The following is a 23,664-nucleotide window of genomic DNA, read 5'->3' as shown; positions in this document are numbered from 1 at the left end:
TCCCTTGTGAGGGAGAGGCAATAAAGCAACCTCACCGTGTGGTGCGGCCGCTTGTTCTGGTGGTGGTGATGGTGATGATGGTGGTGGTGATGGTGGTGGTGGTTGAGGTCGGCAGGCTCGTTGCTGGGCGGCGTGGCTGGCAGGCACGCCGTGCTCAGCGCACCCAGGGAACCGCTGCCCGACAGCCCCCTGCAAGAGGAAAAGGACAAACGTTAGATCGGTATGGACGCTCGCATTTCCTCCAACCCTCTGCGAACCTACGGGTAGGCCACCCGCCAAACAGTCCTGTCATCCACAGCAGCGTGGCCTATTTGCCATTACCATTAAGGGCTTGGCGCCTGACGATTGCGATTAATGACTCGACCACGGTTCAAAACAATTGTTTTTAAATTGCTCATTCTAATCAAATTGTTAACACTGCACTCATAACGACAAAAATGCCAAAAGAACAATTAAGCAATGATAATGCATTTGTGACCAAAGGGCTATTCATCCCCTGACCCCTATAACTCTCATCCCCCCAACAGATCCTTTAAAAACTCTTTCATCTCTCTCTCTCCCTGTTTGAGGTAACAGAGACGACCCCCTCCCTCCCAGTGGCGGAGACAACGCCAGTGCCTCGCGAGGTGGCGCGCGCCAGGCCGGCCGCGCCGCGTGTGTCGCGTGGGGTAATCTCGAAACTTTCCTCATTAGGCATTCCCCCCCCCCTTCCGCCAGACCGGTGTGTGCAGGCGTACCGTACCGGCGTCAGTGTAAACAAATAAATGCTGCAGGGTCGCGTGTCAAAGACCGCGCGGAGCGAGCCGAGGCGTGCCACGAGGCCTGCCGCCAAGCTGTCCCCGAGAACCGCCAGCAGACTGACTCCGAGAGTCGTCCGTCTCTCTCGCACTCATGGCGCGTCCCGTGAAGCTGCGAGAGAGACAGCGACGAATGCGACTCTCAGCCCGCAGTCTCGTCGCGCGATGTGTCAGGGCGCGCCAGCCTTCACAAAGTGCGGATATTCGTTTCCCTCCGCTCGGCTTGGCTTAGGCTCGGCGTTTGGCCCCGGCCGCGCGTTCGCGTTCCATATTCAATGTGTTGTTTCACGCTCCGCGCGCCAAGGCGGAGCGGCGCGGCCGTCTCATTCCAGTCGCTCTGTCTCTCTCGCGCTCCTACAAGGTGTCCCATTGGAGTGCGAGAGAGGCAGGGCGACGAAGCGATCCTTCGGAATCAGCACAGACCGGCGGCGGCGGCCAAAATTCTAGACGCGTTTTGAGCTCCCGAGTCGCTAAACAGGACTCGAACAACGGTGCCCACCAATGGATTCCTCGTCGGAGACAACCCATGGGGTCACACGTTCGGTTCGAGTCCATTTAGCGGACTGTGAAGCTCAAAACGCGTCAAGAATTTTGGCCGCCTCCGCCGGTTTCTGGCCCACTGTGCGCTTGGCGGCGGCTTGGCTGCTTGGCGGTGTGGGCCCCACCTGTTGCTCTGCGCCGCCAGGGTGCCGTTGAGGCTGGCCGCGGTGGCGGACGGTCCGGAGGGCGCGGCAGCCAGCCGCGGTCCAGGCCGCGGTCCAGCACGGGGCTCAGCGCGGGGCCCACCCCCACGGTGCACGCGCCGCGCCCGCACGTCTGGCACCGCCGCGGCGTCTGGCTGCCCTGACCCAGGCCCTGGCCCAGGCCCTGGCCCAGACTCTGGGCCGCCGGCGCCGACTGGCCGCTGCAGCTGTGTGCATGGGAACAACCAGTGTAGCAGCAGTTTCCGTGCGAAGCGGCCTCTTTCAATCGAATCCAACGTTGGAGAAATTCTCCGCTCACGCCAAGTATCCTTCTGATCCTTTTCTTACACGTTGGATTTGTTTCGAATTGTTCGCGCACCACTCAGCAGCGAGAGCAGCAGTCTTGGAGCGACGGTCAGCCGCGCGGCCGCGGCGGGCAGAGCGCCTGTGAAGTCGGGGGTAGGCAACCCGCCGACACCAGTGTGTCCGTGCGGCCTACCCGTCAGGCGCTCAACGTCTGGGCCACAAATGATCGTCTGCCCTAGTTTCAGCTTACCTGGAGTAGGAGCACGGCACCGGCGATCGGACGTCGAGGGTCACATCGCGCAGTTTCCGAGACGTCTGCGAACCAGACAGACAAAGTCAGTTCGTTCCACGTCAAACTTCACTCGTGTCGTGTGTTTACATTCAATACACCGAGAAAAAAACATTTGGTCATTTCAACAATAATGTATTGAAAACATCTGGATCACATTCATCACCTTGTAGTTATTTTTAGTTGTTAGTCAACCATCAACCATATAAACCAAAGAGGTGATAATGCATTTGGAGGGGATAATTCGTTTTGTTGTAGCAGCAAAAAGTAAAAATAATCCGAAAGACAAATGAGGCGCATTAAATGTACAAAGTAAGCCGAGAATTAACAAAGGCACCTCTGGACATATTTTTTCCCAAACTCACGAAAAGTCTCCGAGAGTTTAAAAACCTTTGTGAATTTACAAAGAATCTTCACAAGCAACCAAAATTTTTTTGTGAATGCTACAAAGGCCCCTTCGGCATTTTTCACGCAGGTAAGTTCCAGAGATTTGTACTTATCTTCACAGAGTGGCATTCCTTACCTGCCGCGAGTCCCAGGTGCTGAGGTTGTCGTGGCGGCGCATCACCACCAGGTGGATGCGGGCGTACACGTACAGCATCACGACCAGCGGCACGAAGAAGGACCCCATGGCCGAGAAGACGACGTAGCCGCTGTTCTGGTTGTAGCGGCACGTCTTGTTGTTGTGCCGGCCCGCCTCGTACCTGCGGCAACAACGATATTACACTTCTCGAGAATTGTAGTGTAGTGTAGGCTTGTAGTGGCCGCTGTTTCGCGGGAAAGCCCAGAAGGACCAGTCGTGTTTGACGTAACGATGTCAAAGACATATAAAAGACGATCGGCGGCGCCGCAGATGGCCTGCTGTCTGGCCAGCCCCGGCCATCTGCCGATATGTCTGTCTGTCCGTCCGTCTGCCTGCCAGTCAGGTGGAGCACGCCCAGCCTAACCCGGGCCGCCCCTTTTCGCTGAGGTGACCCAGCAGCACGCGTGCGACGCGCCGGAAGCACCGCACGTGTTGGCTTAACTCGGCCATTCAAAGCGCTCGTAATGATGAAGCGGCGACGGGCCGAGGGGCAGCCTAAGCCTAGCAGTGGCGGACCCAGGCAGGGCCTATCGGGGTGCAAAGTACCACTTTCTGCCCACTTAGAGGAACGAATTATGCCCTTTTGCCTACCTTTCCGGCGTCTATCTAGGTGCCTTTGGGGAGGGGGGAAACTCTTTGCCCCCTCCCCGTTCCTCTGAAGCCTAGGGGCTAGCTAAAGGGCCAGCCAAGGACCCACCGCACGGCCCATGCGCCCAAGCACTGCGAGCAAGAGCCAGAGGAAGGGAAGCCATTTGCACCATCGCGCGACTTTGAGCGGCTCTAAAGTCGGCCGTAACTGCTAATAACGGCGTGCCGCGCTCGGCCGTCGCTCTGCCTCTCTCGCACCCCTGCGGAACGAGTGCGAGGGAGACACGGCGACGAGCAAGTGGCGTTCGGAGACAGCCCACAGGCCGGCCGAGCCGGGCAGGCCTATCCCATCCGGGCCCCGCGGCCGCAACACCGCAACACCCCCAGTCCCCGGCCGGCTCGCACAGTGGGCCGGAGGACCGGTGGAGGCGGCCAAAATCCCGGACGCTTTTTGAGCTTCAGAGTCGCTAAATGGCACTCGAGCCGAACGTGTGACGACAACACCAATGGATTGTCCTCCGAACGGGGAATCCACTGGTGGGGTCACACGAGCGGTTCGAGCTCCAAACGCGTCGAGAGGTTTGGCCGCCGGCGCCGGTCTTCTGGCCCACTGTAGCTCGGCCCCCGGTCGCGCCACGTACAGTGTAGGGCGTGGGTCCTACACGCTAGGCCCTACACCAGCAAAGCGAGTTATATGAACCTCGCAGGCCGAACGCCACTCAGCGGTGTTATTTTTGGAGGGGATAAATCATCTTGTTCGGGGGGTCGATGGTCTACGCGCTTCGCGGCCCGGGGGAGATGACCACCAGGCAAGGGGTCCCCAACCGAGCCGGCGAGCGTACACTGACTTAAAGTCAAAACAGACTTTTTTGACTTTTTTGTGACTTTTTGATTGTTTTTTGACTTTTTTGTGACTTTTTTGAGTATCTTTTCTGACTTTTTGCGACTGTTTTGCCTTGTAACTATTTTCACTTTCACACGTTTTAATGACTTTTTGACTTTTAAATGACTTTTTGACCTTTAAATGACTTTTTTGACTTAAAAAGTTACTTTTCCACCAGCGTTCATTGAAATTTGGCATTTTAAAGCTGTTTCGTGACTTTTTGGATACTTTATAGTGGTTTTTCTGTTACTTTTTGACTTTTGTGACTTTTTGACTTTTTTGACTTTTAGTGACTTTTTTAATGACTTTTTCACCCGTGTACACCGATTTTCGCCGGTTGGGGACCCCTTGCCACCAGGGACATGCTCCCCTTGCCTGCGTGTGTTAGTGTGTGCGCGCGTGCGTGTAAGTGATGTAAAAGCAGGGCGCAGGGAGAGTTCAGCAACCTCATGGGACCGTCACCAGTACCGTTTCATTTCGGTTTATTCTTCGTTCCTCTGCCTGCCTGACTGTCACGCACTGAGCGCTCGCGTTCACACCCTACGCCGCCGCCGCGGAGCCACCCCTCTGCCCCCAGCCCTTTATTCAGACCAACCCTTGCCTTTTCCCGTTCGCAGCGTAGCGGCGCACCCTGCCGGTTGCTGACCGAGGCAGGCGTGACGATCATTGACGTGACAGCCCCGCCGCGCCCAGCGCCGCCCGCCGCCGCCGAACCCGGCCGGGGGAAGGGGAGGGGGGCAATGGATTGGAGGGGGGGGGGAACTCGCGGAATAATTCATGCCTCTTGGCCAAAGTGACATGGTCTCGCCGAGTCCCGTCCCATCCAGGCGACCTCATCGGGGCGACGTAACTTACTTTTCGCGCGTCCCCGCCGTCCCCCCGCCAAACTCACTTCGCCGCGCCGCTCCTCGGTGCGGTCCCAATCGCATCCAATCCTGGACGCAATTCCCCGCGACATGGCGCCGTCGCCACCACCACAGCAGCACGGGGTCACCGCGCGTCAGGCTTGCCTCGGGTTCGCCTCGGCGTGAGCATCGTCCCATGCAAAGAGCCCCGCCCCGCCCCGGCTCGGCTTGGCTCTGGCCTGCCCCCTGGCGGTGCCCCGACAGCGCCATCCGACGTGTCGTGGTACATGCACCGGTGGGGCCCGTCAGCGCCGCCACTGCCAAGTGCAGAAACATCACGGGCAAGTCGACCCGCCGAAGTGCCACTCGGCTAGGCTGGCTTTGGTGGCCGCGTTGGCCTTGGTGGCCGTGTTGGCCTTGGTGGCCGTGTTGGCCTTGGTGCACCCTATGGTAGTGATCATGGTGACGGTATTGAAGCCGGGGGCCATTGTTGACCGAGGAGGCCGTGGTGGCCTTAGTGGCCATGGTATAGCCGTGGTGGGCTTGGTAGCCGTGTTGGCCTTGGTGCACCCTATGGGCCGTAGAAACCATGGTGGCCGTATTGACCTTGGTGGCCATTGTTGACCGAGGAGGCCGTGGTGGCCTATTGGTAGCCATGATGTATATCCGTTGTTGGCCTTGGTGGCCATTGTTGGCCGTGGGGGGCGTGGAGGTCGTGGCGGCCTTGGCGGGTATGGTGGTCTTGCTGGCCTTGGTGTCCAAGGGCCAAGGTGGGCATGGTGGCCGTATGGCGGTTGGTGGTCGAGCGAGCCCGCCTGCATTCGAAATCCCCAAGCCCCGCGTCTTTCCCCCCGAGCACAGGCATGTCTGAAAGCAGAAGTCGCCGAAGTGCACGTCGGGGCCTGCCACCCCTCCAGAGGGCCAGCGTGGTCGGCGAGGCGTGGGCGTATCGAGTGCCCAATCCGCCGGGGAGCTTAGTCGCGCACAAGTTTTGATTCCTTCTTCAACTCGGACGGCCGCGCCGAGTGCACCCGACCCAGTGCAGCGAGCGGGCCGGGCCGGGCGTCGAAGGCGAGGAGGGGAGCCACTCCTATCGCTTCGGCCACCAATCGTAACGTGTGTTCCAAGCCGCTCTTTTTCCTCTTCGCCCGAATAACAAGGATAAACAAACGAGTGACTTTTTTTCGCATTTCCAAAACTTGAGTCGTGCCTCTCTCGTGAGCCGGAGTGCAGCTGTTGCGGGGCGGCCGGGGCCTCGGCCGGGGCAGTGCTCCTCGGCCGTGCTTTCCTCCGGGCGCCCCGGGCTGGTACACAGAGCGAATCAGTCTGCTGGCTTCCAGCCTGTCTCGACAGGCAGGCTCGCCGACGACTCGAAATAATTTTCGCGCAATATCTCTCGAGGCTTTGGGGCCTTCCAACAGTTCGAGAGGGCGCGCGTCCCGAACGGAGAACGAAGGCCGTGTCTGTTGTCCGTTCCGAGGCACCGTCAGGAAGCCTCGGAGTACACTACTGAAGTCTTCTGGTGAAGATTCTCTGCGTTTGTGATGAAAATTCTCCAATTATGGTAAAAATTGCTCATTTTATGATAAAAATTCGCCATGTTTTGATTAAAGTTCTCCATTTTCTGATTAAAATTCTCCTGTTCTGACTAAAATTCTCCGTGTTCTGATTAAAATTCTCCATGTTCTGATTAAAATTCTCCACATTATGCTGAAGATTCCCCATATTTTGGTAGTGCAGCTTCTCTATAAAAATTCGTTGTCTCGGATAGACATTTTTCGATCTTCTTTTCTATTAAGGAGAAAGTCTCCTCCATAGTATGTTGTTGGTGCAGCCTTCCACCGTAAGGCATTTAGAGAGAAAGCGAAAAATAAGAAAGGCCCAGCGACAACGGCCTGGCTCCACGCCCTGGCGCCGCACTGGAGAAGCAGTGCCGAGGCAGGGAGAGAGAGAGAGAGAGAGCGCGCTCTGAGCCTCAAGTGCCCCGGAGTGCCACAGGGGACCCCCACGCCACGGGGGACCCGACCGGACCAAACACGACGAACAGGAAACGTCGGGGCCTGAGCCGCGTTAAGACGCCACCCGTCCGCCAGACCGTCCGACCCGCCACGCCATGACGACCTCGAGCGAGACCTCGAGCGCCTCGACAGACGCCAATCCCCCGTAGATTCGTATCTGCCTCTCTGTCGCACTCATGGGGCGTCCCGCAGGAGTGCGGCGAGAGAGACAGAGCGACGAAAATATTGTTCGGAATCGCCCGTCCACTGGAACTTGGGGGTGATTATCATGGCCTGAAAAACGGTTTCTTCATTCAAGAAACTTTTGCGTCACACGCATTGCTCTCAATTCGAAGAGCATCTCTCGATGCGGAGACGAATGCTCGCGGATTGGGACTCATTTTTTCAGTGTGGTGGGGGACGTGAGCAGAAACGCAACCCCGAGCAGACTGCGAAGGACGTTGTCTTAGGCGCACTCCGGTCGCCGACCTAACCCAACATACGTCTCTCTCTCTCTTTCTCTCTCTCTCTCTCTCCCTCTCTCTCTCTCGCTCTCTCTCTCTCTCTCTCTCTCTCACACACACACACACACACACACACACAAGCAAACGCACATCACTCTCTGCTTCATGCAGCCCCCTTGCCGTTTCTCCCCGCATGTCACCAGAAAAGTAGTGGCGAGACCGCGTACACCAAATTTGACATTCAAATTACCCGCCTCCCTCCGCGAGTAATGTTATTCTTTGGCCGTCCCTGCCGGTCCCTGCAGCGCGCTAGCATGGCGCTAGCATGGCGCTAGCATGGCGCTAGCATGGCGCTAGCGGGTAGCAGAACCCGCCAGGCCCGCCAGCTGCCGGTCGTCACGCGACGACCGAACAAGACGACAAACGGGGAAAACAAGACAGTGGCGGATCCAGAGGCGGCGGCCCTGGAAAAGGGGGGGGGAGGGCAAAGTAACAATATTTTTGCTTACCTAGCGGGGGCAAAATGTTGATTCTTGCTCACCTTACAGGTGCTATCTAAGCACTAAATGCTTAGGGACTTTCTTTTAACACATTTGTGCAAATATAAGCAATGTACTAATTTGTGCATAAATAAGGAACAATTTTATTTTTATTTTTAAATTGAGCACAATAAGGGTCTCTAATTTATGCATTTAATTTCGCAAAGCTTACATACACATGTATCAATCTGTCAATAGTTATGAACAATAAAAGTACACAAACATTTAGTGTGTAAGGGTCAAAAGGGAGGGGGGGGGGGGTAATTGCCCACCCCTCTTTCTGGGTCTGCCCTTGGTGGCGTCCCCTCGGCAGACCGCCCGTGGTCCGGAGAGCAGCGCGTGGCCCTTAAACGAGTCAAGGTACTGTACTTTCGGATTAGATTTTTTTTCTACCAACAAAGCCACAGGACAGGACTACGTGGCATGTTCCCGTATTATTATTTTTTTTTTTACCAGAGTGGCGGGGTTGTCCGTCCGCCCCGTGGACATAGTGTCAATAACGCGAGGGGGTCTTAAAAATGACACTGCGGCTTATTAGAGGGGTGGGGGAGAGGCAGCAGATGACGGCCCGGCTCCACCCGGAAAAATAAAAACAGGGAGTGGGAAACAAGGCCGCCTCTTGGGACAGCCAGGCAGCCAGGCAGGCAGGCAGGCGGGCAGCCAGGCCTCCAAGACGCCCTGCTTCCCTTGCAATCAGGCTCACCGCCACAACAGCTTGTGCGGGGCAGCCAGGCCTTAATCACCCTCGCTGGAGCCTCCAGCGACGCCTCCCGGAGCGCCGCCTCCTCCAGAACGGGTCAGCGCGCCCCCATGAAAAACAGGGGCGGTCGGCTCACTGTAAGGGAGTCCCCTGGGACGCAGGACGTCCGCTTTCGACAACTTTACGCGTCAAAAAACACTTGCTTTGTTCCTGGAACCCGAATCTAACTTGTTGACATTTTTCGTTTCTCGATGCGAGAAATCCTGGTTTGTACTTCAATTTCTGTTCCTTCAATTTTTCGGTTTCCCGGCGGTTCTTGGAAAGAGTTCAAAGAATTCAAGGCCCTTTGGGATCGGATCGGAAAAACAAAGTTAGGACCCTTGAAATATGTCCGGCAACCGTCAAAGCAAGGAACTGCCTTGGAACAAACAAGGGGGGCACCTTGCGATGGGAGTACTTACCTCAAGGGTTTTTCTTTCACCGAACTAGTCGGCCTCGTTTTGATACAATTTTCAATAGGAAACGCGCGCTGAAAGTATCGCCTGCAGCCTCGCTGGTCACTGGCAGTCCTAGCAGGTTGATTCCGAGAGTCGTCGTCGCTCTGTCTCTCTCGCTCTGATGGAGCGTTCCGTACAGGTGCCAGAGGGGCAGGCCGCCAAACGAAACGACTCCCTGAATCAGTGTGCAGCCACCGGAAGCGGTGCCCCGCCCCCGCCTTGCCGACGCAGACACGTCGCTTGCCCGCTAATCCGATCCACCAATCTCGCCGCCCGAGGGTCGTTTTCGCCGCTCTGTCTCTCTTGCACCTGCAGGGGGACGTCCCATGAGTCCGTGAGTGCGAGAGAGACAGAGCGACGCAAACGACTCTCGGAATCAGTCTGCGGCCGCGAGTCGCACGCCTCAGCAGCGGTGAGCGAGCAGTGGACGGGGCGCGGTGTGGCGGCAGGTGATAGCACTGGAGTGCGTATGTGTGTGTGAGTGCGTATGTGGGTGTGAGGAGGGGGTGGGGCGCCTACCTTGACTGAGACCGAATGAATACACATCAAAAGGTCCAATTTTCCGCTCGTTCCCCCGTGCTTCTCTCTGTGGCACCAACCATCTTCTCGCTCTCTCCAACGCGTGCTCCGACTCATACACTTTCTCACCCTTTCTCTCTCTCTCCCTCTCACGCACACAGACACATTCTTTCCAGACTCACGCGGTATCACCGTTGCGGAGGCAGCAGGCTTCCGCAGTAAAACGAGAGAAAGAATGGACTAAAAGATTTTCCTGTGATGAGGCTAAACGCCCCCCCCCCCCCCCCCCCGCTCGCTCGACTCCATACGGTTGCGGCGCCGGGCCGGCCTCGGCGGTGGCGGCACGCACCATGTCGGGGGGGCGGCAGTTAGGTGGCGCCTGATAAGGCCAAAGGGGAAGGGGGAGGGGGGGGGAGTCGCCATAATAACGCGGGATGAACAGAGGAGGGACCGAAATTGGCGGTGGGGCAACCCAGGCGGAGAAACCGGTCGCAGGTCGTCGTGGCGGGGAGACAGGGTTGCCACGCTTTTGGGATTTTGGATTTCCCTGACATTTCCAGTTTTTTTCAGAGACATTTTTTGCCATTTTCCCTGACATTTTGGCCAATTTTTCAAGGGAGTTGTCGCGCGTGGAAAGGATATCCCGAGGGGGTATGCGCTCTCTGAACCAGTGTACCGACTATTACGCTATTACGCTCTATTACGCCACAAATTAATCGGAATTTAGCTAAAAACGGCCTAAAACACACCAAAATTGATAAAATTTTGACAATTTCGGCTATTACGCGACTATTACGCGTATTATTACGCGTGCTATTACAGATAGAGTGAACCGACTATTACGTGAGTGCATACCCCCTCGGGATATCCCATCCGGCGGATGGGCACTTTTTGACTTTTTGGCAAGAAAGTTGAGATTTTGACCTGTCTTCCACAGATTTCCCTGACATTTCCAGGTTTTCCCGGTTCTCCCTGACATGGTTTCATTTTCCCTGACAATTCCAGGTTTTCCCTGTTTTCCAGGTGCGTGGCAACCCTGGGAGACGAGGCGCGGGCGGCGCGGTGGAGGCTGGGGTGAGGGTCCCGATTCCGGACTGGGCGGTCACGTGGTCGCGTTGGCGCTGTTCGGAAAGGTCGTCGGCGACCACGTTTTCGTCGTTTCGGTGCCGCGGGGGCGTCGCGTCGTCGTGGAGGCCGCCGCGTGCCACTGTAACTTTACGGACGCGGCGTCCGAAGAGGGGGCGGCGGTCAAGGGCGATCCACAGTGGGCCAGAAGACCGGCGGAGGCGGCCAAAACTCTAGACGCGTTTTTGAGCTCCAGAGTCGCTAAGCAGGACCCGAACCGAACGTGTGACCCCACCAATGGATTGCTCTCCGAGCGAGGAATCCATTGGTGGGGTCACACGCTCGGTTGGAGTGCCATTTAGCGACTCTGGAGCTCAAAACGCGCGTCCGGAATTTTGACCACCTCCACCTGGCCCACTGTGAGGCCATGTCGCTAAAAATGAGTTACATTCAGTGGCAATGTGCGACTTTTTTCGTACCAGGCAGGCTGTTTTCAGTGCGTGTGTGTGTGTGAGACACTCTCTCCCCATCTCCTCTCTGGCTCCTGGCGGCGGTGCAGGGGGCGCGCAGGTGTGGGTAAGGAGCGCGGGGCGGCGAAGAGCGAAATAAAAAGACGGCGAGGAGGCCGGGGCTCGCGCGGCGCGTGACGCCGCGTGGTAACGCCACGTGGCCGCCGCGTCCGCCGCGTCGCCACGCCACTGGCGGAGCGACTCGGTGCTCTGCAATTCAATGCGCCGCGCTCCGAGAGCCTCGAGCGCTCCAAGCGGCGCTCCAAGCGCTCCGAGAGCTCGAAGGCCAGCGCGGCTTAAGAGGGCCGGACGAGAAGCCACCGCGGAAGGGGTCGTAGGACGCCGGCGGGGCAGACCGATTCCGAGAGGCGTTCTCGTCGCTCCGTCTCTCTCGCACTCACGGAGCGCTCCGTGCGGGTGCGAGAGAGACAGAGCGGTGCCTCTCGGTCTGCAGCGAGGGCATGGACAGGCCGGGCCTCGGATGGGGGACGGGACGGGGCTTACTTGGAAACTGATGAACTGGCTGGATAAATGAATGGGTCCCGGCCCTTGAGCCGGGAAGGCAGGCCCAGCCGGGCCGGTTGGAGGACCTGGCCGGGAGGGCACACGGCAAGGGCACGGGCCGGCACGGCCGGGACGACCCTAACCAAAAGTAAGTATTGATCTAACCACCGCCGGCACCACCACGGGCACGGACCCAACTAACTCGTGTCACCCTGGTCCGCGCCGACGCCAAGGCGCGCCAAGGTCTCTCACGGACAGCACCCGTCGAACCCGCGCCACACTTTTCGACTGGTTCCGGTTCCGAAGGCGGAAGTACTCTCGGAACGCCTGCACGCGACCGCCAGGCAAGCAGGCAGGCTGATTCCGAGAGTCGTTTTCGTCGCCCTGTCTCTCTCGCGCTCATGCGGCGTCCCTCATACAGTCGCGAGAGAGACAGGGCGACGAAAACGACTCTCAGTCTGAAGCAGGCAGGCAGGACCCTTCGCCCTTCCAAGGGTTCCAAGGGACAGGAAAAGCCTCGAGACGTGCCACTCAACAAGTGCCCGGCAACGCGGCAACGCGCGGCAACCAGACAAACCTTGCAAGCCCGGGGCACCGCGACACCACGCCTGTTGCATTCTCCTCGTGCAATTATTGCTCGAGGCGAGCATGGTTGCCAACGCCCAACGCCTCTGTGTGTGTGTGTGTGTGTGTGTGTGTGTGAATGACCGGGGCATAGGGGAGGGGGAAGTTGGAACTGTGTTCCTCGCCACTGTCGAGCACGTTCCCCGCCTAAGGTCCTGTTGGACGCACTTAGGGAATGGGGTTGGTCTGGATCGGGTCCCCAAACTTTACGCACGATACAGGAAGCGGGGCGTGCAGGGCGGACTTTACGGTGGGCTGCCGCTACGGCGCGGAGGCCAGGAGGCATAGTGGCGCTCAGTAATCATCTTTGTTTTCAACATCAACATGGATGAATTACGCATTCCGGGCTGCGTCTGCCCGCTGGGCCGCCAAACAGTGGGCCAGAAGGCCGGCGGAGGCGGCCGAAATCCCGGACGCGTTTCGAGCTCCAGAGTCGCTAAATGGGGCTCGAACCGAGCGTGTGACCCCACCGATGGATTCATCGTCCGGAGAGCAATCCATTGGTGGGGCCACACGCTTGGTTCGAGTCTTATTTAGCGACCCTGTAGCTCAAAACGCGTCCGGGATGTCAGCCGCCTCCGCCGTTCTTCTGGCCCACTGTGTGGCAGGCCTGCCGGCGAGGCAGGAAGCTGGGCTTCATCACTGCGCCGTGGTGGCCGCTGGCACGCCGACCAGCCACAGTGTGGCCAACAAAGCGGGCACAATACCGCGCGCGCCAGTGTCGCAATAGGGTTGCCAACCCGACCGCCACAAACAAACTTAAGGTCCGCCATGCCGCCTGCCCTGCCCCCCAACTCGCCGACACTAATGCAATTAACGGCCCACATGACCCGCACTCTCGAAAAGTGCAAGGGTCGGGTCGGGTCGGATCGCAGTGTCTCGTCGGATCTCGCGCCGGGTGGCATCCGCACTCGAATCAGGACGCATTCAGTGCGGTTTGAAGGGCCGTGCCGTGCGGCGCGCCCACTGCCAGTAGTTGGCATAGTTGGCAACTTGTGCCTGAGGCTTTAGCGGGCGTGGCTTGGAGGCCTGGCGGTCTGACAAATTGACCAAATTGACCCGGCGCCGCCCACACTTGGGGCTGGGGATGCTTCCACCAATCAGACCGTGATTGCTACCTTGCAAAAAAAGTTAAAAATCAAAGTTTTTGGTATTTTGATTTACTCACCAGCCGAGGATGGGCGGGCAGGTGATGGCGGCCGCCATGACCCACACGGCGAGGATCATGAGCAGCGCGAGGCGCTTGGAGCGCCGCCTGCGGGAGTAGTTGAGGGGCTGCGTGACGGCCAGGTACCGGTCCACGGAGATGGCGCACAGCGACAGGATGGAGGCGGTGCACAGCAGCACGTCCAGAGACACCCACAGGTCGCACAGCACCCAGCCCAGCTCCCAGGTGCCTGCAACAGCGAGGACAACGACGTGAGGGACAGAGGCAGGTTAGAGACTTAGTCAGAGACCGGGTCAGAGACTACGGAAGGAAGCTTTTCCGTCGTCTTTTCTTCTTATTGTGGCAGAAACCATACATCCATCCTGACCGCGTGTCGGTGGTGCACCACCGATCACCATGGTGATCAAGGGTCGATTGCTGTGACCTAACTTTTGGTCGAAGGGAAATTCAAGAGCGAAAGTTCATCTCAGGCACAGTCTCGTACAAGTCGATCCTGCGACAGAACATCCAAAATGATTCATGCCAACGATGGAGCGTCACTTTCCTAAGAAAAGGACCCCCATCATGACACTTTCGTTCCCAGTGTACTTCCAACTTTCTAAGTACGTCTTTTCGAACATGACAACAACAAGAACAAATGGCACAATCAGGAAAAAAACTTTAGAGGTACAAAGTCCCTTGTTCAGAAATGTCACCTTCCTGTAGCTCAAGCACAGTCCTTAGCCACTTATTGAGTCGGCAAAGACGCCCCCCCTCCAAAAGACAATTTCCTGGCAAACGTCACCTGCCGACGGTACACTCGAACGGAAGGGAAGCCAAATTATTATTTGCCGAGGGTTTCCAATCCGGCTCGAGCAGCAGCACCTTAATAAAGAAAATTTGAAACGCTCTATTTAGGGAGCGGAGTGCCGAAGAAGGAGCGCGTCACACGATATTAAAGACGGAGCAAAATGCGCAAAGACAGCTCAAAGAGAGAGGGAGAGCAGAAGTAATATAGGCCGCAAAGCAATCTGCTTTAATGGACGGGAACCGAGCCGACTGAAGGACATCCCCTCGCCTGGACCAATAAAGGACCGCTGCAGGCTGACGGCGGCAGCGTGGAGCGACAGAGAACCAAGAGAAAAAGGAAAGTTAAATAGCAAAACAGAGAGCAGCATCTGCAGAGTTTGGGGCGGCAAGTTTGTGTTATGAGCCTCATTAGCTGCCTCAAACTGTCACTGGCTGCGCGATGAACCCCCTCGCCGCCCAACGAGGCCTCGCCAGGCCCTCGCCAGGGCCTTACCCCGACTTTGGCACTTTGGCGGGTGCTTTGTTTACCCCTGTTTGCTTACCAGGCCAATCATTTTGGGCAACGTGAGCGGGCACGCACCAGCCAGCCGACACCTTGGGGCTAATCGTTTCAGTACAGTCACGCATCCAGTTGGCTTTACGAGGAGAGTATGAGTACAACATTCCGAGACAGTGACAGTAGCCGACAGTAGTCTTCCAATGGCAAGGATAATCAGAAACTTGAAATGAAGGTGCGTGTGCTTTTGAGAGTCCTTTTACACTGGAAGAAAAACATATGCAACAAGTTTAGCCTGGACCGCCCGTGCTAATTACGGATCTTCTGTACCTTTTTTCGGTACCCGTTTCCTGAACCTAACACGTTCCGTGCGTTTCTCCTTTTTTCCAAACTGCATTCTTCTAAAATTTTCCGTACAAAAATACGAAAGACCTAAGAGTGTAGTCATTCTAGTAAATAGCTCGGACATCGATTCCAGACTTTCCTTTTCGTCTATCGAACCTGCTCGTTTATTGTATTATCAGGACCCCGAGGGACGCCAGAGGGGTCTTGAGGGCAGCGGCGGTGTAGGCACACAGCTCAGGTCGCACGACACACTTCGGACCGCTTCGCAACTCGCCGCCCTGCCTAAGCCTAAATCCACACCCAGTGTTTGGGGACTAAGTTGCAGCAAATAGTGGGAGAACCGAAAAGCCTCACCAGCGCCAACTGCTCCTTTCCCTCAAGGAAACGGAAATGATATAAGATGGACCAGTCAAGTAAAAAAAATGTCGTTGATAGCGTATTTCAAACAACACAGTAAGTATATGATATTCTTGCTTCTAGTATCTTATAAATATTACAGCAATGAGTTGAGTAAGAAGGTCCTTTGCCGTATCGGAGTCGGGTTAGAGGCCGGAGGCCCGTCGAGCGGAGCCCGGGTGGACGCACCACGTGCCGGGTGAAGGAGATGCCTCTATTCCTCCTCCGCCCACATGCAGACTCAGTCAATCAGCCACTGACTCAGTTGCTGCTCCTTTCAGGCACAGTCGGGAACAATATTATTAGGATGGTTAGGATGGTCCCCATCGGCATTACGGTCACGATGGTCTCAGAGTCCGCATGTTTCCCTTTCTGGAATTCGTGGGCGTATGAGCATAGATTTTCGAGAGACTTCAGAGAATAACTTTGGAGAATTGTAATCTTGGGAGGAAAGGATTGGAAAATGTTGAATTGGAATTTAGATTTAGCTTTGAGAAAATGTATTTTGAAAAGCAAATAAATGGGAATTCTTTCTTTTGGGGAAATGGGTGAGGACGTATAATGGATACATGCTCGATTTCTGGACCCCAGCAATCCAGCTAGCTAACTCCTTTTAATGTGTCTTACGCCAGTCTTTATCATGTTTAAAGGTAAAGAGCTGCTCTTTTTTCTTGTTAGCTATCAACGCAAAAAAAATCTGCATTTTATTTCTGACCCACGCCGTTAGTCCGTTTCGTAACGTTAAGCCCATGGAGTGGGCCTTCCCCGCCAAATGGCGCCGGCATTCCAGACGCCGTAATCGGCTTTGCGGCGCTCTCTGGAGGCGATCCCTGCATCGGCAGGGGGCCGCCCGCCCGTCCGGCCTCCAGTCTGTCCAGACCGGCAATTAAACTTCACATTTTCATTGGACTCCGGGAAACGTGCGTTTTTTCGTATGAAAATCGAACGCAAAGTTGGTCTGTACAAAAAACTGAAACGTCTCGTACAAAAGTGAACATCATAACCTCCACTGTGGGGCCGTCCTGGGTGCCTCCGTCACCGACAGCTAAGCCGAGCGCGTGGGTGCGCCGTTTGTTTTTCAACTTTTTCTCCCTTTTCTCTTTCGTTTTTTTCCAGCAAGTCATCGTTCACCGGCCGGTTCGCGCGGACCGCGCACTGCGGGGGCGCACTTTATTGCATGCAGCTCAGCGGGGCGGAGCGAAAAGGCACATGTCCCCGAAATTGCCGCGGCCAGTGGCGGATCCAGAGGTGGCTGTGGTGGTAGTGGGGGTGGTGGGTCAAAGTAGCGCTCTTTGCCTACTAACAGGGGGCTTTCCGTCCACCTTTCAAGGAGTCAAAATGAAAGGTGACTCCGTGGAGCGGGGTCCCATTCATTGGACCCGCGCCACACAAAAAAGGCTACGAAGCATAGCTTTCTAATCCGAAGAGCCAGAGCCATTGTAAAATCTACGAGGAAATACTTTGTATTTTTAAGCAGAACCCTTCACAGTACGAAGAATTCCTTTGAAATACGATACAATTCGACAATCCTCTAATTTCAGAGAAGTCATAAAGCAGACGCTTCGTAGACCTTTTTTCCAGAGTGTTACGGTACAGACAGGGGTCCGTTTTCTGGCCGAGCAGGGAGATCCGCTGCTGCTGCCGTCGGCCGGCCTTGCCCGGCCTTGCCCGGCCTTGCCGCAGAAGGGCCGGTCGGTCCGGCAAGCCGTCCATCCGTAGAAGGTCTGCCGCGCCGCGACCGCTATGAAAACTAGTTGTCTGCCAAAAACCAGGTCAGCGGAGGCGCGCGCCTGCAGCCAGCGCGCCACAGCAGGACGGCCCGACCGAAGTTCACCGCCGGACGCGGCGCAGCGCGCGCAGCGGTTCGTGGTGCAAAACTTAAAAAATTTCCGATGGTCCGCAACGAGGAGAAAAGTTTCCAGTCAAGGCCTCCGGGGCTGCTGCAGCATGCTGTGGGGTGCCCTGCCCAAAGGCCCTGCCGGAATGGAGGCTGTTCGAAGGCCGTCTCGGCCAGCCCCCGCTTCTTTGGGACTCCTTGGGACGCTGTGCGCGCTGCCCAGCTTTTTAGCGCAGCCAACGACCACACTGCAGCCTCGGCGGAATGGATTTCCGCCCTTCTAAAAGCGAGACTTCCGGTTCCGGCGCATGGCGCGCCCAGCTTGATACGCTGTCTCAAGAGCGTGCTGTTTCGTTTTATTCGGTCCCGCTCAGCTGCACTGTTGTGACCTCGACGCGTGCTAGGAAAAGTATCACAATCATTTACACTGCGCGAGAAAGATCCTGATTATTTGTTCAGCTCGAGAAAGACCATAATTATCTGCTCCGTGCTATACAGAACCACCTTTCTGCAGTGGTTAGGGTTGTCGTTTTTATCTTCAAAACACAACAAATCACACTCACAATGGGCCACTTTGCTCTGACAAACTTTTTCCACATGGAGGTGACTCATCATTCAGCAAAAGCAAAACTCAACTGGTTTAAAAACTGCAAGCCTCGCCAAACTCGCGAGGTGCATAAAGAAGTTGCGATCTTTCTCGCACATCACAAACAAAGTTGGATCTTTCTCGCGCTGCACAAACATTTAAGATACTTCTCACAGACATTTCTCTTATTCATTCACGGCCTGCTGCTATCAAAGTTTACACTCGCTTACTGAGTTGAGCAACGAAGATACTGTCGTGTCTTTTCAAGCGAGAGAGATGGATCTTATCTTCGGCTTGTTTGAATGGATGACGAATTGAGCAGTCTTTCTTCCAGGGTAGGGTGTTTCCAAGAGCTCTGTTCATTTTCCTAAGTATGCAGTCCCACCAAACAATGCTCCCCGCAGGCCAGACGCGTGGAAAGGGTGGTGGGGGCAGAGGTAGTCGGGGAGGGGGTACGCGACGGAGAGAGAAAGAGGGGGGGGAGGGGGAAGGGGGCTAGGTGTGAAAGCCCTCCGCAGCATTGCATACTTACGAAAAAACGAACGTCACGTCTGAGAAACGCTGAGGAACGCCCTGCGCAAAGTCGTATTTGCTCGCGTGTGTGCCTGGCACTGCCTGCTCGGCTTGCTCCACCCACGCCGCTGAAAGTACCACACACCGCCACGCCGCCGGGGGTACAGTTTTACAGTGTACAGGGTTAGCGGGGCACAGTGGGCCAGACGACCGGCGCCGGCGGCCAAAACTCAAGATGCGTTCTGAGCTCCAGAGTCGCTAAATAGGACTCAACCGAGCGTGCGACCGAACCAATGGATTCTTAAGAGAGCAATCCGTCGGTGGGGTCAAACGTTCGCTTCGAATCCCATTTAGCGACACTGGAGCTCAAAACGCGTTCGGGATTTCGAACGCGTTCGCCTTCACCGGTCTTGCGGATCGTAGTACGATGTTGAGTACCACGTCCTTACGTACTTCGACATAGAACGCCAGAAAGGTGGTCAAAACGATTACTTTGCCCCTGAAAGTAGTGGGAAAGCACTTCTCTACGCCCTGCTTGGGAACACCCTGGATCCACGCCTGCTACCCCTCCAGGACGGCCGACACGACCGGCAACCAACCGGCAAGCGCAATCTGACAGCGCCGTCGCCTCTCTGACACGCCGAACCTGATTTTGGCGGCCTCCTCGCCGCGCTGCAGGCTGGTTCCGGGAGTCGTTCTCGTCGCTCTGTCTCTCTCGCACCCATGCGCGACGCCCCATGAGTGTGGGAGAGACACAGAGCGACGAAAACGACTCTCGGAAGCAGCCTGCTGTGCTGCGCACTCGCCAGCCGGGCTGTGTTGCCCCAGCCAAGTGCCTTCGCTGTCATTGCCACTACTCGTCTTGTCTCTCCACCAACTTGGCGGCGCACACCCCAGGTAAAAATGGGCTTTATAAAGGCCATTATAAGGTTTTTTATGATTTTATAAGGATTTTTTATCCAATTTTATAAATTTTAATAATGTCATATGAATAAAGATTTATACAATCACACGGAAGTTTTATAAAGGGATATGTGTGCAGTTATATAAAGTTTTATGCAGAAGGATGTATATGGCCGTATAAAACATAATGGATTCCCATATAATCATAGCTAAAGAGCTTCTCCTTATAGAGATATATATGGACACATATAAACAGTTTTATATAACTATATAAGGCCATCCCTATAAAACATTATATTTCCTTATAAAAGTTCATAAAATCATATGTATGAACGTATATATATACTTATAAGTTTTTATAAGCCTTTTGATATGGTTTTATAAATGTGTATAAAAACTCCCGTCTGACTTTATAAAACTCATTTTTACCTGGGACGTGATTTATTGTGTCTTGCAGGACGGAGAAAAGAGAGAGAGAGAGAGGAGAGAGAGAGAGAGAGAGAGAGAGAGAGAGAGAGAGCTGCAAAGGGCAGGCCGTCCATTGTTCGAGAGTGTAGGAGCCGAGCGACAACGGCCCGGGATGAGCCATTGATAGTTTCCCGCCGCCAGTAAATGGTGCGCCCTTTGGGCCTCGCGGCCTCGCGCGCGGAGTGCCCTCATCAAGGCCATCGGCGAGAAAGGGACCACACCAACCTTGCCAAGTAAATTGAGCATGTGTAAGGTACCACCCGGAAAAATGGTTTCTTGATTGTTTTCTTTTCGTATTACTAATTTTTTTCTTGATACAAAAAACGTAGTTTGGGTCAAGAGATTTTTCCTTAAAAAAAAGAACCACGAAAAGTTCCTGGTTCTCTTCAAAAAGTCCATTGTTTTGTGTGCACGATTCAGTTGGGTGTATGAAGAATAAGTTCGTTCTTTGTAAGCTACCTGTATGCTCAGATTGATTTTTTTTTTGCGCAAGCTACCCTAGGTAGGCCCTTTTGGGAGCATGTCCTCGCGAAAAAAGGAAGCTGCTGTGGGGACCACCAGGGCCGACGACGACGCCGGCTTGCCGGTACGAGCATTAACGGTGAAAACATGCTGACAGGGAATGTATTTTGCTTTCTTTTGCTTTTGTGAGGGATCAAGTAGCTACTTTTGACGGAACGTATTTCCAGGACGACGGGCCCGAGACGAGACGGGTGGCCTCGGCAGCCCCTCAGCCCGGACGGACGGAGTTCATGGACGCAAAAATGCCACCAGCAGCGTTTCCTCATCCTTCAAAGGCACACTCCTCTTACTGGCACACACACACACTGACGCGGAGGCCTGTTGCGGCTTGGCAGGTGTGATAAGCTAAGCCAGGCGTCAGGCCAGTGCGATCCATCACCCTGGACGTGAAGCAGAAGACATCGCCGGGAGGAGGAAAATGGGTCATCAGGAGGCAGAGACTCGCACTCTGATTTGGGAGGCCGAGAGGCGCACATATGCGGTGGAAAAAGAGAAAGAAAGATAGAAAACTAGAATAAATGGTATAAAAAAACAGATTGCGCGCCTGAATTTTGTTCTATTCGGCTTAGCCAGCAGTAGCAACAGGAAATCCGTGCGTTTCATAACGACCAGTCTGGCGTCCGCACCTTTCAGCGGCCTGCCTGAAGCCAGGGGGCGAACTCCGGTGTAAGGGCCAGTACGCGTTTTCCCACACAGGAGGGGGACGGGAAGGAAAGACCGTGCAGACGAATCAGTCTGACATAAGGAGCCGCAGGCACCTTCCCGATGATGATGTAATGAAGGGTCGGGGCTCTGTCTGCCCACTGCATTGTGTGTGTGTGGTGTGTGTGTGTAATGGCAAACATCTATCGGGGTTTACTTGGCCACGAACACATAGCCATCCATCTCTCCATTCACCTAATTCATCCAAGGGCCGGTTTAAATGGAGTGGCGTTCAGAAGTACTTGTTTGTGCTCATCCCACATTGATATTTGCACCCTGTGCCTATGAACGCGCGCGCTGAAGGGTCTTAGCGCAGCAGTGTACACCAGAGTAGTATCTCCAGTCGCAGCGCGCAGAGCTTAAAACGATCATGGGTGGCGGCCGAATAATTCTGCCTTGCGCTACATCAAGGCAGCCGTCCCCCGGCCGAGCCGCCGTGGCCAAGCAGATGCCGGCGCGCTTAGCCCCCTATGCCCCCGGCGCGGTGGCGGGGCCGTGGTGCCCCCCCCCCTTTTGCCCCTCCCGCGTCCCGCCACGAGGCCAAAGCCGATTAGAGCCCAAGCATCTAGCCGTTTGTCTCCAAAGAGCGGCGCCGAGCCCTACACGCAGTAAAATAAAACAAAACCTTTTTTCGCAGGACCATCTCGTTGTCTCTCTCTCTTTCTGCAGCAGCAACGCGAGTAAAATGGACACGGCTGAAAAAGCCGACGGCGATGCGTCCGCAGCGACGGCAGTCGACTTTCATTCACAGGTCAAGAGACGAGACAGTGCAGGCTGAAATGATCGGGTCTTTTTTTCCACTTTTTCTCATCTCAATCGTTCCTCTCAAGATTCTTTTATTTTATACTAGGGGTACGCGCCGTTTACTGTGGGCGCGTAGTGTGGCTGAGCGATGCGAATTAGTTTCTGCACTTCGGACTTTGCTTAACTGGACGAAATGAGCAACTTAAGGGCTCTGAGTGAAATGTAGGTTTCGGGTATAAATGGAAGTGATTTTCGTTTTCAGCACGCAAAAAGCTGTTAGGATCAACGTCAAACTCGATTCAAAAATTTTGGTCCAAATTTGGTCAAAATTAGGTAAAGCATGAGTCTGGGAAAAATTTGGAAGTCATTTTTGAGTTCAGCACACCAAAAACTGCAGGAAACAATATAAAACTCGACTTGAAGATTTTGGTCCAAAATGACCTAATTTGGGATGAAAATATAAGTCTGGAGTCGAAATGGAAGTGATTTTCGTTATCAGGACACAAAAAACTACTGAGATCAACATCAAACTCAATTCAAAAATTTTGGTCCAAATTTGGTCAAAATTGGGTAAAGCGCGAGTCGGGGAAAAAATTTTGGAAGTCATTTTTGAGTTCAGCACACCAGAAACTGCAGGAAACAATATAAAACTCGACTTGAAAATTTTGGTCCAAAATGACCTAATTTGGGATGAAAATATAAGTTTGGAGTCGAAATGGAAGTGATTTTCGTTATCAGGACACAAAAAACTACTGAGATCAACATCAAACTCAACTCAAAAATTTTGGTCAAAATTTGGTCAAAATTAGGTAAAGTGTGGATCTGGGAAAAATTTGGAAGTCATTTTTGAGTTCAGCACACCCAAGACTGCAGGAAACAATATAAAACTCGACCTGAAAAGTTTGGTCAAAAATGAGCTAATTTGAGATGAAACTATAAGTCTGGAGTAGAAATGAAAGTGATTTTCATGATTGGCACTCCAAAAACTGCAAGAATTAATGTGAGATTCAATTGAAAAATATTGATATTGAATTGATTAATAACGGATAGAGTATGGGTCTGGGTTCATGGATCACCCCATGTCGTCACCCTAATGCGAAACCAATGCGATTCCTCAGTCGAGTAACATTCCATTGAATCGCTTAATTAGCTAATCGTCTGCTTGAGTCACTACTCGATATATCTGTTTCTTCAAACTAATGAATTTACAAATTTATTAGTTATATTTGAGTAGCCTTTTGTCATTCTTTCATTTTAAACCAGTGAATTAAACAATATAGACTGGAATATGTAATCATAGGTTTTATTAAGTGAATCAGTTTAGGGCAGGCTGATCTGAAGCATAAGACGGAGACCAAGTTTTGTCAAATTCAGTGAATTGTCTCATGAAGTCCAATGCAGAGGCCACTTTTTGCTCAATACGCCATTATCTTATTCATGTCTTGTGGTAGTTTATCTTTGGAGTAAAAGATGACAGCACAGGATTAACATTAGGCATTGGGAGAGCCACATTTAAACTATTACCAATACTAAGTTCCAGTTATCGGACACAAACTTTGGTGAAGTGAAAAGAATCGTCTCATTAAATCCAATTACCAAGTCACTCACCGCTCACAATCTGAATCGTCTCATTGAATCCAATATCAATTCAAAATTTATTAGCATTAAAAATACACATCCATATGTGGATTCTTTTAATCAATAGATGCTAGTACAAGAATATTTATGTTAGGTTGCAGCATTAAAATAGGATGTCATTTCCCGAGTCAAACAAAGACATGTAACTTGTCTTCTAATTTCAAC

The 23,664-nt window shown here is 54.0% G+C and overlaps 1 protein-coding gene across 1 annotated transcript in view; it reads right to left on the bottom strand.

Moving 5' to 3' along the window:
* LOC117652997 (probable G-protein coupled receptor No18) overlaps nt 1-23,664 on the bottom strand; it is a 99,804-nt gene that overhangs the window by 4,277 nt on the left and 71,863 nt on the right. The window contains exons 6-9 of the mRNA XM_034398317.1: nt 13,561-13,789; nt 2,599-2,779; nt 2,037-2,101; nt 36-189 (exon numbers count right to left, since the gene is read on the bottom strand). Coding sequence (XP_034254208.1) covers nt 36-189; nt 2,037-2,101; nt 2,599-2,779; nt 13,561-13,789 — 629 coding nt within the window. The remainder of the gene's footprint in view (nt 1-35; nt 190-2,036; nt 2,102-2,598; nt 2,780-13,560; nt 13,790-23,664) is intronic.

This window comes from Thrips palmi, unplaced genomic scaffold (assembly GCF_012932325.1).
Source record: "Thrips palmi isolate BJ-2018 unplaced genomic scaffold, TpBJ-2018v1 HiC_scaffold_8, whole genome shotgun sequence".
Taxonomy (NCBI): domain Eukaryota; kingdom Metazoa; phylum Arthropoda; class Insecta; order Thysanoptera; family Thripidae; genus Thrips; species Thrips palmi.
The sequence above is the reverse complement of the archived record's forward strand: the minus strand, read 5'-3'. Positions and strand labels throughout refer to the sequence as shown.